The 17338-nt window shown below is 54.3% G+C and overlaps 7 protein-coding genes across 7 annotated transcripts; 3 read left to right on the plus strand and 4 right to left on the minus strand.

The window, feature by feature from the left end:
* Nucleotides 1-781: 781 nt before the first annotated feature.
* On the plus strand, nucleotides 782-1839 carry GMORB2_1411 (Short-chain dehydrogenase; the record flags this gene model as incomplete). Its single annotated transcript, XM_035463393.1, has 3 exons — nucleotides 782-836; nucleotides 894-1480; nucleotides 1543-1839. The coding sequence occupies 3 exons, from the start codon at nucleotides 782-784 to the stop codon at nucleotides 1837-1839; spliced, it is 939 nt and encodes a 312-aa protein (XP_035324817.1).
* Nucleotides 1840-5499: 3660 nt separating this feature from the next.
* On the minus strand, nucleotides 5500-6577 carry GMORB2_1412 (Nucleoside-diphosphate-sugar epimerase; the record flags this gene model as incomplete). The annotated part of the gene is made up of 3 exons (XM_035463394.1): nucleotides 5500-5828; nucleotides 5917-6331; nucleotides 6404-6577. 3 exons carry the CDS (start codon nucleotides 6575-6577, stop codon nucleotides 5500-5502), a joined length of 918 nt encoding a protein of 305 aa, XP_035324818.1.
* Nucleotides 6578-7563: 986 nt separating this feature from the next.
* Nucleotides 7564-8588, plus strand: GMORB2_1413 (Protein of unknown function (DUF1295); the record flags this gene model as incomplete). Its single annotated transcript, XM_035463395.1, has 3 exons — nucleotides 7564-8173; nucleotides 8238-8400; nucleotides 8462-8588. 3 exons carry the CDS (start codon nucleotides 7564-7566, stop codon nucleotides 8586-8588), a joined length of 900 nt encoding a protein of 299 aa, XP_035324819.1.
* Nucleotides 8589-11270: 2682 nt separating this feature from the next.
* On the minus strand, nucleotides 11271-13677 carry GMORB2_1414 (phosphatidylinositol N-acetylglucosaminyltransferase subunit Q; the record flags this gene model as incomplete). The annotated part of the gene is made up of 4 exons (XM_035463396.1): nucleotides 11271-11642; nucleotides 11673-11770; nucleotides 11879-12340; nucleotides 12411-13677. 4 exons carry the CDS (start codon nucleotides 13675-13677, stop codon nucleotides 11271-11273), a joined length of 2199 nt encoding a protein of 732 aa, XP_035324820.1.
* A 20-nt stretch (nucleotides 13678-13697) lies between these two features.
* On the minus strand, nucleotides 13698-14160 carry GMORB2_1415 (N-acetylglucosaminyl transferase component (Gpi1); the record flags this gene model as incomplete). Its single annotated transcript, XM_035463397.1, has 2 exons — nucleotides 13698-13811; nucleotides 14041-14160. The coding sequence occupies 2 exons, from the start codon at nucleotides 14158-14160 to the stop codon at nucleotides 13698-13700; spliced, it is 234 nt and encodes a 77-aa protein (XP_035324821.1).
* Nucleotides 14161-15121: 961 nt separating this feature from the next.
* On the minus strand, nucleotides 15122-15537 carry GMORB2_1416 (TRIAP1/MDM35 family protein; the record flags this gene model as incomplete). The annotated part of the gene is made up of 4 exons (XM_035463398.1): nucleotides 15122-15223; nucleotides 15275-15348; nucleotides 15405-15442; nucleotides 15497-15537. 4 exons carry the CDS (start codon nucleotides 15535-15537, stop codon nucleotides 15122-15124), a joined length of 255 nt encoding a protein of 84 aa, XP_035324822.1.
* A 544-nt stretch (nucleotides 15538-16081) lies between these two features.
* Nucleotides 16082-17328, plus strand: GMORB2_1417 (Transcriptional regulator; the record flags this gene model as incomplete). Its single annotated transcript, XM_035463399.1, has 3 exons — nucleotides 16082-16273; nucleotides 16348-17181; nucleotides 17245-17328. 3 exons carry the CDS (start codon nucleotides 16082-16084, stop codon nucleotides 17326-17328), a joined length of 1110 nt encoding a protein of 369 aa, XP_035324823.1.
* Nucleotides 17329-17338: the final 10 nt, after the last annotated feature.

Below are 17338 nucleotides of genomic sequence, written 5' to 3' on the forward strand. Positions count from 1 at the left end.
GGCGAGGGTGTTACCGGTCATATATACTCTGTACTGGGAGCCGGATAATATGCTTAATCGACGGCGCGGCCTTTCACACCATTAATGCCTCCAAGGCTGGCGAGTCCATACATTCGAGCCGTAATGATGGTTCTTTCTGCGGCGATGGAAGTCCTCAACGGTTCCTGTCTTGCTTGCCCATGCTGCATTCTGTCTGGAACCTTGTCAACTCGTACGCGTGTTGCCTCTTTTTAATCTCCTCCTCTGCCCTTCTTTTATTACAGCCCCGCTGGGTGAGACAGGTTGTCTCCCCTGGCCCAAACCTGTTCCTTGCTGTTCTCCTGTGACTGGTGAGAGGACGTCTTCGTCTTCCTTGGTTGACATGATACATCTCCATACATGGCAGACCCCTTGTTCGCCAAGGTTCCCGTTGCAGTAGAGACCCATCTCCGAATACTACACGCACTTCTGACTGGAGGCTGCGCCCACATAACGTACGAGGGCGGACCCGAGTGCGAGCTCAATGCTACTTTGTACTTTTAAATATGATTTATCACGCACTGAAATCCTGTTAGCTGGCCACTTCCTACAGGCTACAGTACGGAAATATTATAAGACGGCACAGACCAGGCCAGGCTACGTGCGATAATACTTAATGCCACATAATCCCCCCCCCCCCCTTTTCCTCTCTCCTAAAAAGAAAATAACTTAATTGTACATCGTATTGCCTATCCTCCCAAAAAAAAACTGACAAGTCTCGTCTTCCCTAACTTGGCATCCTTGCAAACCACTTTTTCGAAACATGGAACCCTACGCCATCAAGGGGAAGCATGCCATCGTGACCGGTGCAGGGTCCGGTAAGCCTTCAATCTCCTTGCCGCGACGGGGCGAAGTCGACTGACTGAATCTGCTAGGAATCTGCCTGGCCTTGGCCCGGAAAATGCTCGAGGCCGGTTGTTCGATCGTGATTGCCGACATTCGGCTTACGCCTGAGGCACAGGCCCTCGTCGAGAAGTGGACCAGCCCTGAAGCTGGCCCCGATACAGTGACTGCCTTCTACCAGAAAACAGACATGGCCGACTGGGCCCAGATCAAGACGCTCTGGGAAGTGTCCCTGGCCCACTTCGGTGTCGTTGACATCGTCGTCAGCGGCGCTGGGCTGTACGAGCCTCCCTCCAGCTCGTTTTGGTACCCTCCCGGAAAGTCGCCGTTGGCCCAGGATGCGATCGACACCAATCCCGGCGTCTACAGATCCTTCGCCGTGAACACCATGGGTCCGATCCGGCTCGCTCAGTTTGCCATTGACTACTGGTTGGACAACCGCGACACGGTCAAGGGCAACCTCGTCTGGATCGCCAGTCTCGGAGCCTACGTCCACTCCTTCCAGACGCCAATGTACTTTGCCAGCAAGGCGGCCATCGTCAGCTTTGTGAGGTCGCTCGGTTGCTTGAGGAAGCGGTTCGGCATCAGGAACTCGGCCCTGTGTCCCGGGCTCGTAGATGTATGTCGAGCCTCTGTGTCTCGCTGCTGCGTGGCTGCTGTGTGCTAACGTGCCGATCGCAGACGCCTATCTTCAACCCCGAATACTGCCGTGCCCGGGTTGCTCCCGATGACTTGAAGCTGTCGCCGGACCAGGCCGCCGACGTCGTCCTCAGCCTCATCACCGATGCCAAGTACGGTGATGGAAACGTTGTCGAGACGATGCTCGTGGGAACCAAGGACGATCCCAAGGTCAACGTCCGTGAGGTACCGCTTGAGGCTCTGTACCCAACTGTTGGCCCTGTGGGTTCGGACAATCACTTGCTGGAAGAGGAGGAGAAGTTTATCCAACATGTTGAGAAGCATGGGATGCACTTTTAGATCATGGCCGTCCCGTCGGCACCATCTCCCTCCTCTGCCTTGATAGAAAGCAGCCGGCGCGGCCAGACACCTTCGGACTGATGTCGAACGGCTTGGCGTTCATACTACCAGTCCCAGTACATGTAGTTGTTAGCGTAACGACTGCACACCAACACCTACGTCATCAACAACCTGCAATCGCTAATGTGATTCCTTGTTGATGGCCTGAGGCCATAGTGTCACGTGTGCAACCGGAACATTCGGTTTCGTCAGCCCCGGTTGAATGCATCATCATCACCTTCATCTTTCCCCCTTGTGTGCATACCCTGTTGATGCCCATCACCACGTCCTCTATAGACCGCCAACGCTCTCGGGTTCGAGATTGCAGGCCACATTTCGTCGCTAGTACTTGCAAGATATGCTGGAAATCCCTCGACTCAAGCCACTGACCAACTATGGACTGACAGTTGGGAAGTGACAGTTGGGAAGCGCCAGCTGTACGAGACCGTGGCCTACTTCAAACCAAAAGCCAGCAGCAAAAGGCTATATGATGGACCGCTACTCATAACAAATATGTCCGATTTTTGAACAAGGCAAAAGAGTCGGATGATAACTTCATGCGCGCCTTTTCTAGAACCATGGAGATTCCTATAATATGAGAGTCACCAATCGATCATGCCGCTCTGGACGCAAAGACTTGAGAGAAACGAAGTTCCACGACTTGGCTACATATTTATCGGGATGGCCTCTTCATTCCATGCATGTCATTCTACGCTATCGAATTCCATCACAACAAGACCTTGCATAGCTAAATGTGCTTTTTCAAAAGCAGCTGGCAGTCGAACGGCTCAGCCGTCGCCTAAACTCGACTTAACCACGGTCAGACTGAGGCGAGGTCGCCTAGAAATAGGCGCACGGGAACGGTTGGGCACCCTTCGCGCGCTGTGTCACGATGTCACGAGCGTCACCGTCACCGTCACCGTCACCATTGTGCAGTCACATGTGCGTTCGGATCTTCGCGGATGTGAGGTTCGTGATGGTGACACTACTTGCGACGACGATGGACATTATCTTGCGAGCGAGGAGAATGTCGTCTAGCTTTTTGTCATACTCTTCTGCCGCTATGGTGGGCCGGAAAGCAAAGCTGTCCCGTGTTGTGTTCTGACAGTGACGGCGTCGAGTCTGACGGTATAGGCGTCGGAATCGACATGTGAGTAAGACCGTGTAAGAGGAACGGCGGGGATTGTGAGCTGTGAGAAGGTATCGGGATGTAGTGGGATAACACAGTATCTTGATGAGGACAAACACTACAAACACTTCTGCCTCACATTCAAATAGTAGCAGGTCAGGTGTTCTGCGGTGCCAAGGTGAGATCTTGTCTTGTATTCTTGTTGCGATGCTGAACTCGACGGTTTTATGGTCGAGTCCCGCTTAGCTAAGCTATGAACTGTTTTGCTATGACACTTTTAGAGGTCGTCCATATCCTCCTATATGCCTTGGCTAGGTCCAATTCGAACTTCGAGACTAGGACCGGTAAGTAAGCTTTTATGTCTACTGATCATACACAGCATGTATCATTTCCACTACTATACGTTCAAGGACGATGCTAAAAAAGACAGCGTTGGACATCCTCAGCATGTTGGACGACGGGATATCTTCCCTAGTGACCGACGTTGGTCTCGATAAGCCCCGCAAAGCTGCGGCCATGACTCCAGCTTTGCGTTCAATGTTGGGCAAATTCGACTTCTTCTTCTTCGAAGCGTCGCCAAACCTGCATGAGCAGCCGGCATATCGCATCGGACATTTTCTTCCACCAGTTATGGCCCGTAACCAAAGCCTGCCAGTGACACGTACGCTATTCACCTCCGCAACTATCGACCCGCCACTGCCACGCCTGCTCGCCGTGCATCGGACAGGTCGCACACATCCTACATCGATCCAGTACGGGCGGATACATTGGCAGAATCATCCGGGATCTATGACGACGACAGCATTCTCTCCGACGGGACTACCCCGCTGGACGATCTCGTGAGGCTGACAGTCGGCGGATGGCGGGTGCACGGGATATCCGGCTGATGCCTGGTCGAGGAGATATTGGGAAAACTTCTCAGATGGTAGCCTATGTCATCGGAGGCCGTATTCTCGTAGTCGTGCGAGAGACAGGTCACACAAAAGCCAAGCAGCCGGTCATGTCAGCTTGTATTCGTAGTACGTTTCGTACCAAGCAGCAGACATAGTGGCACTCGATCGGTACTACTACCCCCCCCCCCCCCCCCCCTCTGGAGTAATCGCGACGAATGCGTCCTGACGTAGGAACGATGTACTTGTACGCATTCGGGATATCAGCCATGACAATCCATCGGGCAAGAGTAGCGGAACACAACGTCAGATGTCGTGGCCGCCAACCAGACAAGATACCGTCGTCTCCGGCTGCATTCTGTGTCCACACCTGATGCACTCCTCTGGATCGTGAAGCGCCCACGACGTTGGCCCCTCGTCTAAACCGGAGCTTGGCCTCAGACAGGCCCTTGTACGGGCTTGGCCTTTTTATTTTTTGCTAATCTTTTTTTTTTCCGTCTTTGTCTCGTCTGTTTGCCTGCCAAGGTTGCCGCTGTTGCCGCCGTTGACAAAAGGATGGCCTTGCTAAGTGGTGATGAGGAGCCCCGTCCAGGCTCGGAGAGGGGCTTTCCGTTCCAATCGATTAGTGGGAGCTCAAGCGTTTGTGCGCGCGCGAGAGCACATCGTCAGCGGTGACGTTGCGGGATTGCGGCGTCTTTGCTAGCTTCCTACTCCCGTTCTCATCAGCCCTTTTCTTCTCCCTCATTCTTGTTTGATATCCTTCCTATCTGGTAGAGACGCCTTCATATCCGTTATCTTCCACCACGGATGATGGTAGTCTTGCCATTATGTATTACCTATGTATTACCTATCAGCGTGGGTCTGATCGGTGGTGAGTGTCGTATCGACGTTTGCGCTGTGACGGGCTAGCCTCGATGGACCAGTCTGGTAGCTTCAACTAAGTCTACGAGTGCTCAGCGATGAAGGGGAAAGAAGACGATGGAATCTAGCCACAGACAGGAGAGGGGAAGCTGTCTGCAGCTTCTCTGAGGGGTCCACCGTGGGTCCCGCGGTGTACTGTGAGGGCCCTTTGGGAGCTGTATAATGCATGTATTAATAGTTGAGAGGACTGCAGTGGAAGGCTCTGGTTATAGGGTAGTCGGGAGACGTGGCTTCACGTAGACGAGACCATCAGGGTGTCGTGTCAACTAAGCAGTGAAGCACTCACAGTCGCAGGCAGGTGCTTGACGTGATCTTCGTAGGAGGTATCATCTGGAGCATGGTTCTGAAAGAGAAAAGAGTGTGGTGACCCCGGTCGGGGTAGAGTGGTCCGAGTGGAGTCGCATAGTTTGGGCCGCATAAAGTGGGGGTTCGATGTTATTTATGGATATGACAGGAACATGCATGTACGAGCTTTTTCTATTATGATTGTTCTGGGCATGGTTCACTAACAGATTTTGTAGACGATTCTTCTAGTTCTTGAATTATTTTTATTTTTTTAAGTCTGTCTTAATAGAGGAATCGCTGGTTGACCGGCAAAATCGTCTACGCTGGAAGCGAAGATGAGGTTACGTAGACCAGGATCGTATGTACAGCTGTTGACAGGCCTTATTCTCGTGAAGTTTAAGCCCACTTCTCCTTGTTGGCAGCGACGAACTCCTTCCAGGTGGTGGGCTTCTGGTCCAGGAGGGCCAGGCTGGGGGCCAGGTCGGCGCCGGCGTAGTAACCGGGGTCCTCGAGCAGGAGCATGTTCTCGAGCATCTCCTGGGCGATAGCCTCGGGCAGGAACGACTTCCAGGTCTTCTCGTCGACCTGGACGGCGGTGCAGGCCTTGCCAGAAGCCTCGGCGAAGTCGGCGGCCAGCTGCTTGGGGGTGACGTACTCGGTGGCGGCGAGGATCTGCTTGCCGCTCTGGGCGGGGAAGTGCTTGATGGCGGCGACGACGAACTTGCCTGGCGGGGGGGTCAGTACACGAGGGTGGTCATCGGGTGGTCATCGGAAGTGCAAGGTAGTGGGGGTGGGGGAGGGGGCTCTGCTGACCGGTGTCGTTGGCGGCGTCGAACAGGGGCACCTGGGCCTTGTCAACCGAGCAGGGCACGGCGTAGGTGTAGGAGCCGTCCTCGTTCTTGTTGAGGAACTGGAAGTAGTTGAGCATGAAGAAGCCGGGCAGGACGAAGGTAGCCGGAACACCGCTGGCGCGGATGTACTTCTCGATGTCGGCCTTGCCGTCGAAGTGGGTGACGTGGGTGAGCTTGCCCTTGCTGGCCTCGGTCACGTGGATGAGGGAAGAGAAGATGAGGTGCTTGACGCCGGCCTCCTTGGAAGCGTCAGTGACGGCCTTGCCCTGGGCGATCTCAGTCTCGGCGGACATGCTCTCCCAGAAGTTGGTGACGAGGAAGACGGTGTGGGCGCCCTGGACGGCGGGGGCGGCAGACTCCTTCGACGACATGTCGGCCTAGGGAATTTTCGGTCAGTCTCTCCTCCCTTCCTCAAGCTGGGATCGGGTCAGGTTCGGGCGATGGCTTACGGAGACGACCTCGACGCCCCTGTCGGCGAGGGCCTTGGCCTTGGGCTTGGTGGTGTCGCGGGTGATGGCACGGATCTTGAACTCCTTGGAGAGCACGGGGTCGGCGAGGACGGTGTCGATGACATTGCCGCCCTGGTTGCCGGTGGCGCCAAAGATGGTGAGGATCTTGGACATGATTGCGGTGGTGGTTATCTGAAGAGCGGAAGTGGTGTCGGGTGAGTGAAGGTTGTGAAGTAGAGGATTGGGATGTTGGATTGAATTGGATTGATGCTTTCTAGTCTTCTCCTCTCAACTTGGCCTCGGGGGTTTGTTCCTTATATCGCAATGATACGCTCGAGAGCTATCATCATTCTTACGTCATGCAGTCCGTCTCGGTATACCCAAGTTTAACCTCATCGCTCAAAACACTCAAAGAACCCCATCCTGCTACCTTTTTTTTGTGGAGCTCCAGAGAAAACCGCTCATACAATTTATAAGCTTTCTTCACCTGCCGTTCAGACAGTTGGGTATCATCCAAGATGCATTCGGCTGCCTCGGCATTTGTAAAATACCGAAGATGCTTTGAAATCGGCTAGACGAACCTTCTAGGCAGCACCAGCATCATGCCAGGCAGCTAGGGCGAGGCAATGTGGCATGGTCACCTCGGCGTTCGTGACAAATGCCGAACAAGCTTCAAGATCCATATTTACGTCACGCAATTGGTAAGCTACGACTGGATGCGTTTCCTCTCCATTGGACGCCACGTATTGATGCGTGAATGCTCTCGGACGGAGTCCCAGTCGACCGCTCGAGGCCCTAGGGTGAAGGTGCTAATGCATGAACATGCAGGCGGCAACGACCGATCCGGTTCGACCGAGTGCTTCCATGACAGCCAGACTAGAATTCTCAATATATGCGAGGCACGGCCGGATTCGATGATGCACAGGTCTGGCCCCACATGTCATATGACATATAACAGCCAGCCCTTCACGCAGGGCAGAATGCATTTCGTCATCACCACCTCTCGCTCAGCTTCTGGATATTAATCTATTTCTGCCCAACACCCGGCTGTCGTCCAGCTGCCCTGTCCAGCTGCCCTGCGATACTCATCACCGTTATTCCCGGCCAGAAACGCTCAAACCCACCCTATCCCACTTCACAAGCCCTAGCCGACCGAAAAGATGACCGTCACGGTAGGAATCGCTGGCATCACCGGCAAGTTCGGCCGTCTGCTCGCCAGCCATCTTCTCAAGAACCCCAGCGTGGAGCTTCGCGGGTACTGCAGGAATGCGGCCAACGTGCCGGCCTTCATCACCGGCGCCAACGTCAAGATCTTCGAGGGCGGCGCCTTCGACTCCCAGGCTGTGCGGCCCTTCGTCGAGGGCTGCGACGTCGTCGCCTGCGCCTACCTCGGCGACGACAAGCTCATGGTGGACGGCCAGAAGGTGCTGATCGACAGCTGCGAGGAGAACAAGGTGCCGCGCTACATCGCCAGCGACTACTCGGTCGACTTCACCAAGCTCGAGCTTGGCCAGCTGTTCCCCAAGGACCCCATGAAGCACGTCAAGGCCTACCTCGACACCAAGCAGAACGTCAAGGGAGTCCACGTCCTCATCGGTGGCTTCATGGAGACCCTGACCAGCCCCTTCTTCGGCCTGTACGATGCCCGCGGCCCGACCTTCCGCTACTGGGGCGACGGCACTGAGGTCTTCGAGGCCTCCACCTACGAGAACGCCGCCGAGTACACCGCCGCCGTCGCTGCCGACACCAGCGCCGTCGGCAAGCAGCACTGTACGTAGCCGCTCCTGCGCTGCCACAATCCGGGACAGCTGACCAGCTAACATTTGTATTCCAGTCCTCGGTGGTGCCGCTTCCGCCAAGGACCTCGCCAAGATCTTCGAGGAGGTCCACGGCATCAAGCCCAAGCTCGAGAGCCTCGGCACCCAGGAGGAGCTCTACACCAAGATGACCGCCCTCCGCGCCCAGTACCCCAACGACATCTTCAAGTACATGGCCCTGTAAGTGTTGAGATACCTCCTCCCTGAGCCCGAGCTCGGCCTCTACTGACATGGCTTCTAGGTACTACACCTACTACATGATCAGCGGAAAGTCTCTGGTCGGTCCCCGCCTGGACAACGACAAGTACCCCAACGTCAAGCCGTTCACCTGGACGGATTTCATCAAGCAGCTGCCTGTGTCCAAGTAAATACGGCTAAACTCTAGGTTCGGGCAGAGTAGCGAAGGAGAAGGAAGGGCGTCGTAGCCAAATTGTCACGGCCCGCCCAGCAAGGAATGCGGTTAGGATATGCGGCCAGGGCCACGTGCCCCCCCTCGGTCACCTCCTCACTTTTCACCTGCCGTCCGCCATTCTTTTTTTTGGGCTCACGGTGAGCTGCTTGCACCACTAGGTCGTGGTTCACCGTGATCCCGTGGGAAAATTTTGTATGTAAAACGGGTGTCATCGCCTCAAGCTATTCAATGTACTGTAACAACTCATGCTCAACGCTTCTGTTTGCACCGATTCACGCATACCGAGTGCCTACGACGACGAACTGCCTCTTTTCACGGTGGGACATCCTGGGTGTCTCGTGAACTCGTCCACCTGGCGGACGCCGAGGCTCTACCCGCTCGGATGAGAAATGAAAAGTTCAATGAGGAGACGTGAAGTGAAGACGAAGGAAGTATATGAGAAGAGCAAGGGGGAGGGCGTCGATGAGGTCACCCAGACGATACGGTTATCCTTCTTCCTCCTACTTAGGACCTCATGGCTCAGATAACCTGAGCTTCAACGTACTGCTCTACTACATGGCGCACGTGATTTAGAAGACGGCCGTCATGTCGATCTTTGGTCAGATCGGATCTATTAGCGGCATAAAGTTCGACGTCGAGAACGTTTTCAAGAGAAGGGCGAAGGTTTAATTCCCACCAATAACGGCGGTCGAGTCGCTATTTTTAGAGGCAGATGCTACTGACAGAGGCGGGATATCAAGTTCTAGAATGGCCCTTACCGGGACCCCGTATTTCCCACTAGCTGCTGTAGTTGCATGTAATGGAAGAACGAGTACGAGTATCGATTCGCTTATAAGGGTTTAGGGTCAGTCGTCGTCGAAGGGCCAAGCCGCTTGTATATGTTCTTAGCTACACGTAGTGTCTCGCAGATATGTATATAATAGTTGACTCTACCCATCTCCACGAGCCTCTGTCCCTTCTACAACCTCAACATCTGAACTCATCCCAGACCCTGGCATTCGATAAGGGCTAAGACGGGGTTGAGCGCTGGATTCATACCAGTAAACCAAAGGGTACCAACATCCTGATAACATCATCCCCCCCCCAACTCCCGCACACGTCCCGGTAGGTGGTGACGTCTTTGTCGAGATGTTGTCGACGTCGGTCTTGGGCCCGGGCTGAGGGTAGAGCACGTCGGTGCCCTCGACAGCGGTGCACCCGTTCCCGTTGCTTGCGAAGAAGGTGGCGGGGCGGTCGGCGAAGGGCGTGTCGGCAGTCCCCGCGCCAGCCTGGATGGTGACGACGGACTCACATGTCGCACTCGCGTCGTCTCTGTCATCATCTCCTGGGCGTGTACGGAGTATATGTAGGTGCGTTCACGTTAGGATGGATGCATGTCCGAAAATTTAAGAAGCTTTCGTCTCGAAGACAAAAGGAACATGTCATTTAACCTCGCGTGAAAGGTCTGGGACATGCATCTTCATCACAGATCTGGATGCGTATACTTGTGGAGCCTCCAGGGTACCCCTACTAGTTAGTAGGGATGGGATGTAATATGTAAGACCATCTCCTCTAATGCCCATCATGCACAACTCATTTCTAGGTAAATTGCTACATAGAGAATAGAGACTGGCGCGCAGGGAGGGGAGGGGGGGGGGGGGCTGAGACCAACATGACATCGTCCCTGAACATATATGGTTGATGGGCTCACAGAACCCAACAACAGACCAAACTACGTATAACGCAGTTGATTTCTCTCAAACTGGTTGGACATATCTACAGGATGAGAGAACCTCAACCCCAACCCCAACCCCCCCTTGAACGTGCACGTCGCACTCTATCACCAGTGGTGACGTTAACTTCTGGCTGCTTAGTCCTGACATCTAAAACCTGACTAGGACGGGACCTACCTAATCGGGACCATCACCTGGGCCGGAGGGCGATCCTACTGGTCCATCCTCCGTTGGGAGAACTAGACACCGGAAACTTGGCACACCGGGATGGACAAGGGGCGGGAAGTAAACGCGTGTGGTGTGTTTGTTGGATTGAGATGCACAGACGCACCTGAGGTGCTGTGGGAGTCTTGTTGATTTGACTGAATTACTGTGCATCGAGTCAAAACTGAGGAATGGGATTCAAAGGATTGGATCCTAACGCCCCTGATAACCGTATGTATACCTTTCCGCTTCCTCCCTTTGCATTTGGTTGCATCGAACCTCCAAGACAGAAGAGAGTAAACATCCGCCACGATGAACAGTGTGGCACGCCTTTTTGTGGCACCCAATATTGATGACTAAGCAACCAGAGGCTTCATCGTCACACTCGCATCTGTAGATAGCCTCATAGATAGATTTCCTTTCCTTTATAAAAAGCAAGCACCAAGACACACACTCATCGGCCCAGGACGTATCAGTAGGCAGAGAACACTGTATTCACGTTTACGAGTCATCGTGTGCTGTCGCCAGCAGGGAGCACACTTTATCTACTCTAGGGTATGCCTTGAGGCGTCCAAGCCTGGCTTCTAGTGAGCTCTCCTCTCCTCATGACGTGGTCCGTGGACAGATATTAAACGTATGTGTGCTCCGTAGTTCTAGCATTTATATTGAGCGCAGCGTATGTGAAAAGAAGAAGCGACTGTGTCATCGCCATATTACTATTATCAGCGATTCACCCGCGTCCGCCCATTGCGTCGTCCCCCATTCGGTAACGGCGGTATATACGGCAGTAAGGTCACTGCCTTCCTCTGCGGCATCGCCACCTCTGTGTTAATGGCACGCCACATCTCGCCCACCGTAGGCCGTCGTGCGGGTAGCATACTGTACTGCAGGCTGTACAGGTCCCTCCGGTCGATGGGCGGAACATATTTGCCCGTCAGGAGGCAAAGGAGCACGCTCGGTGAGAGGTAGTGCTTGCGGATGCGGTTCGCCATCTGGAAATACTGATGAAACATGGCTTTGAAGCTGAGTGGTATAGACTGCAGGTTGCACACGTCAGTTTCCTTCTCTCCTCGCCCAGCTGCCAACACAGGTACCTATACAACGGTGCAGTGAGCAGTTCGTACCTTGAGATAGATGACCGACGTAGGTAGGTCTTTGGATCCATCATTCGATTGAGGAGCATTGTTTTCTTGGCTATCTCGAAGTTCAAAATGAATTCCGCCTGTATTTTGCATTCCACGTTAGTCTAGTCCGATTTTCTTGTGTGTTCAAGAGCTCGCAGGAGACACCGCCAAGTTGACTGGTCGCAGTAAGGAGGTCGACAACTTACCTGGCAAACGTCTAGGGTCCTTGCATCTCAACATGAATGCAAACAAGGGGAAGTGGTTCAGGAACGAGAGGCACGTGTCAAACGAGGCCTTGAACGAGATGATGACCATTCTTGCAATGGCAAAGTTCAGGTAGAATACCACCACTGTCGGGAGCAAAAAGAAGAGTACGGTAAACAGAATGGTACCGACCAGCAGCTGGTCGAGATCGTAGTCGCAAGAGTCTATACGGTTGCGGAGGACATTGTGCTTTCTCCCGCGGAACAGATGGAACAGGGATTGCAGGATCGTCAGCTGCCAGTGGAAAATGCGCGCTGAGGCAAGGTAAAACGAATATATGTGGATGGTGAGTGCTGACAAGAAGTCCGACATGATGGCTACGGGCATGCTGGCCCCCGCAAAAGACGAGAAACCAACCACCCAGACAACCCTAGGCAAGGCCGGCGCCAAGGCATCGACACAATCTGCACCAGTCTCATGTTAGCATATCCAAGCACTTCAGGCACAGGCCAGAAGTCTCTCACGGCAACTCACTCGACCAATACTCTATGACCCAGAGAAACAAGTCACCCAGAAAGGCGGCCAGCTCTCCATTCAGCTTCAGACCAGCTGGCCAGCCCATGAGCCACGATATGCTCCTCTGCAGGGCTTCGACCGTGTACGTGCGCAGGAGCGCGTTTATCCGCTCGGCAACCCAGTCGGCATTGTCGATTATGAATGAGCCGAGGGCTAGGCCGATGATGACGTCGTTGGCGACGAGCCAGAGGCTGTTGTAGAAGCGGATGTAGTCGGCGTGGCTGGTGTTGATGCTGGCCCAGGTGCTATTCCACTTGCGCAGAGTCACATACTGCATGGGCCAGTAGCAAAACTGTTGTAGGCGTATCTCAATCTGTTGAGCTGTGGCCGACACGTCCTTGAGAGCCGCATACCCAGGTCGCACGCGAAACTCGAGCAAGAAGAGCAGCCCCTCGGCGAGCAGGCGGTGGGCTAGCAGTAGGAGGATGAACGCTCGGCGGATAGTGGGGAACAGGTAGAAGGTGAAGAAGTCGAGCAGAGACATGAGAACGTAGTTGCGCATGGTGGCGGCCGACTCGGCAACGCGCTCAGACACACTAAGCCCGCGCTTCGGCCTGGGGCCCAGGCGTCCGACATTCTTCTGCAATGTCTGCTCAAGCTCCCAAGACCAGTTGACCTGGTTGACAATCTTAGGCAGTGCCCGGTCACGCGCCGACGGCACCCTTTTCTGGATGGTGTGCTGCTTCAGCTTCTGGACCAGGTCGCGACGAGCCTCGTTGTCTTTCCGCTCCTTTTTGGCCTCGATACTCTCGACGTCGTCGGGCTTGACGTGAGAAAAAGCGGGATCGTGGTCATCAAGGGCCAAGGCAATGGGGTTGAGGGATATGTATTGCATGCCTTGAGGCTTCGGTCGGTCGTAGAGGATCAGCTGCACGCTCGAGGCCTTGGCGCAGGTGATTCGCGGTGTGCGCAGTGCCGGACCGGTGGTGGCACAGACCCACGATGGGTCGAGGGTTGTGGAATCGAGGGCGTTGGTGACACCGAGGATGTGCATCGACGAGTGGCCACAGAGGTCGAACGCTTGGGCGGGTGTGTATGGACAGGCCAGAAAGAATGTTCCAGCCTTAAGGTGGTACTCGACGTTGAGGGCGTCGACATCATCGAGGATAGCGACAACGAGAACGTCCAGAGTTGAGTTTCTCCAGCCGACGACGACGCCAGGCCGATTGGAGTGGGCGACGTCTGTCGGCCAGAACACTCTCATAAGCCCATCATGTTCTACCATGTCAACCGCTTGTCGTAGTATTATGTCGTGTCCCGATGGCGGAGGGGGGTGAGGCGCGGCCTAGAAGGAGCCCCGTCGTCTGAGTTGCTCTCGCGCGGATACGCCGAAGCCTGGTGCTCGTGGGTGCTGTTCCTCTGTTAGATTTGCTGCTGGTTGTATGAGAAAGTCGGAGACAGAGGAGAGGAGTGCGTACCAGAGTTCCTTCTTTTCGAGCGAGAAGCACAATGGGTACAAATATGGTGAGGAAAAGGACGCTCAGGGCAACAAAGCCTCGGGCAGCGCGCGACTAATTGAGCAAAAAGCAATGGTCAGTCCGGACCGTCGTATCGGAGAGATAGCAAAACAGGAACAAGAGAAACTTACAACCACGCCGTTCTCCCAAGCAAAAATGGTCAGCTCATAGAGACGAGTGACAAGGTCCCAACGGGCAGTGATGTAGCCAGCAACAAAGATGCCGAGGGTAAGGACAGAGAAGGGGTGCATAGAGCGCTCTAGCTATGGGGCCTGCCCTCGCAGCGCATGCCTCACGTCGCGTCGGCGCTGGTAGATCGATGCTGTCCAGGTTGGACGCGGGGCGACAGTAATATCCCCAGCTGCCTATTTTCCCGGTCTGATGGTGCGGGAGCCTTGGTGCATCGCACAACAAGGCAGTGCTGTTGCCGTCGTCGTCGTCGAGAGCCGGTCGGTGGGGTTGTTGCTTGGCGATGGGGTATTACGAACAGGACACGAACGAATTCGATTCTTGGCGGGGTGGTATAGCGATACGGACAAAAAAAAAGAGCGACGGGATGGACTATGAGTAGCCAAGCAACAACGGATTATACAATGGAGTCCTGGTCCAGGGTGACGTAGGGACGTCAAAGAGAGGGAAGAAGGTAGGGAGAGGGAGGAAGAGAGGGAAAGGGAGAGATGAAATAAAAAAATAAATTATTAGAAAAAGAGAATGAGGCAAACGCTGTGACGGCGATGCGCGGCAGGTACGTCGATGGCTCTTTCCCTGTTCTGCTGTTGGCTAATAAAATGGCAAGAGCTCCTGTTTTTGGGTAGCTTTTTCCCCTGAACAGTCCTGTCCTTCCCTTCTGGGACCAGCAGCCAACGGCGGGTTGAAACCTATGAGATCACATGACATGGGTAAGATAGAGAGAGCAAGAAGAATGACGATGACGCTTTAAATCTATGATTTTACAGTTGGTATATAGTAGATGAGAAGGATGAGTGAGATATTGAGAGATAGAGAGAGAGAGAGAGAGACACCCATGCAAAAATGTTCCTGCGCGTAAGACTGCTTGGCCATTAGACTGTCAAATTGTCATCTTGGCACGTTAGACAGGCCAAGTGTCATGGTGTCCTTTCTTTATTACTCTAGAGTTGGTTAGAAAGAGGGAAACCCATGTGAAGGCGGATAGATTGACTGTCGGATGGCAAGGACGGCGAACAGACAGTATTACTCACTCTTGGGTGGTGCGTTGAGCCTCACGTCATTCTCCTTGTTGTCCTCCCTGGCTTCTTCGAGCAACTTGTCGATCCCCCTCGCCTTCAGGGCAACCTAGCAGAGAGTCAGGACGACATTCACACATAGCAAAGAGGTGAAACTCACTCCAAGGCACTTCTGGTACTCGGTAAAGAGACCAGCGCACTCCTTGTTGTCCTTTTCCACTCCACGGAGATACTCTGATAGGGCTCGTTAGCTGACATGGATGGGGAGGGCGACGACTGAGAGAACCTACTCTCACTGTACCACTTGAGGAAGCACGTATCATAGCGCCTGTAGAGTGGTCAGTAGATTCCAATGGATGAGACGACAAGAGGACAGACATACTCCTTGACTTCGTTGCATTCGGGTGCCAGTGATGCAGACATGATGGGCGTTGATTTTGAACAATGAAAGAAGAGATGTCATCACCACCCAAAGCCGAAGCGAAGCGAATAGAAACGACTCTCCAGGCCTGAGGCAGGCAAAACGGCTCAGCACCCTTCCGACCTTACGTGTAGAATCTGATCAGAAGATGACTAGAAGCAAAATACTAGTACTCGAAGATAAAATTGAATCCACCGCATCTCTGCTTCCATTGAAGCCTCACTCTTGCTCATACGAATTGAGTCCTCATTGCGCATTACATTGTTGATCGTCTGATTCGCCCTTGCCAACACCAATTAATCTGCATTCAATACCCTGAATCCTTACAGGCGCCTTCCCCCTCCACCCCGCAAAATACCAACCGCCAAACCGCCTGGAATGAACGCCCGACAGTGACGTGACTAGGACTCGACGAAGTTACACTCTACGACTTGCACCATTATACCCCCCACCCCTTCTCGTCACGAATACACGATAATTCTATCTAATAACATTCTTTGTTTCCTACTATTTCCTGGCCTCTGATCCCGTATACAGAGACACGCCATGGCTCCGTCAGCGGCTGAGCTCGAAACCGCCCTCGTCGAAGCTACGTGCAACGTCTACAAGGCGGACCCAGACGCGACGACTGTCAACAAGGTGCGCCGACACACAGAGGAGACGCTCGGTCTCGAAGAGGGATTCTTCGCCGAGGGTGAATGGAAGCAAAAGAGCAAAGAGATCATCAAGGAGCATGTGGTAAGTATGCGCGCGACGACGACGCCAACAACAATATCAACACTAATTAACACGCGTTGCTAACCACTCTGCAGACCAAACTACTTGATGGCTGGACTCTTCCTATGCCGGACAAGGATGAGGAGGGCGAGGCCGGCGACAAGCATGGCGTAAAGCGAACATCCCCCGAACCTGAAGAAGCCAGCGCGGCTCCCAAGAAGAGGCTCAAGGCCGCCGCACCCAAGAAAGCCGCCGCTCCCAAAGCCGCCGCACCCAAAAAGGTAACCGCGTCGAAAAAGGCAGACCCCCGGCCCAAGAACGATACGCCGAAAATCAATAACGACGACGACGACAACGACAACGGTGACCATATCGAAGCCGCGGAGGAGCCCGAAGAAAAGCCGGAAGAAGAAAAGCAACCGGAAGAAGAGGCCAAGCCGCCCGTCGTAGACGAGGAAGAAGAGTACTCGGACGTGATAGATGAACCGCAAGCCCCTCGCAAGCGCAAATTCGCCAAAAATGCCAAACCCAGTAACAACAGCAAGAAGGCCAAGCCCGCCAAAAGGGAGAAGAAGACGACGGCCGCATCCGCAACGCCCGACAACCCGGACGAGACTGAAATCAAGAAACTCCAAGCTCAGCTAGTCAAGTGCGGCATCCGCAAGCTATGGCACAATGAGCTGAAGCGCCACGGCGACGACGCGCGCGCCAAGATCCGCCACCTGCGCAAGATGCTCACCGACGTCGGTATGGAGGGGCGCTTCTCCGAGGCGCGCGCCCGTGAGATCAAGAACACCAGGGAGCTCATGGCCGAGGCCGAGGCGGCCCAAGAGATGAACGCCCTCTGGGGGACGGAGACGAGTGGACGGGCTAGCCGTAGCAAGGCCAAGGCTGCACAGCCCCAGAGACCCACCAAGGCCGAGGTGCTGGTGAGTGACGATGATGAGGAGGAGAGGAGGGGGCTTGGGGATCATGGTAAAGGCGATGATGAGGATGAGGATGCCAGCTTTGCGGTCAGGAGACGTAGGGCACAGGCTGGCTTAGCGTTTCTCGGGGACTACAGCGAATCGGACTGAGCACCTTTTC

The sequence above is a fragment of the Geosmithia morbida genome (assembly GCF_012550715.1).
Source record: "Geosmithia morbida isolate 1262 chromosome Unknown scaffold_1, whole genome shotgun sequence".
NCBI classification, from domain to species: Eukaryota; Fungi; Ascomycota; class Sordariomycetes; order Hypocreales; family Bionectriaceae; genus Geosmithia; species Geosmithia morbida.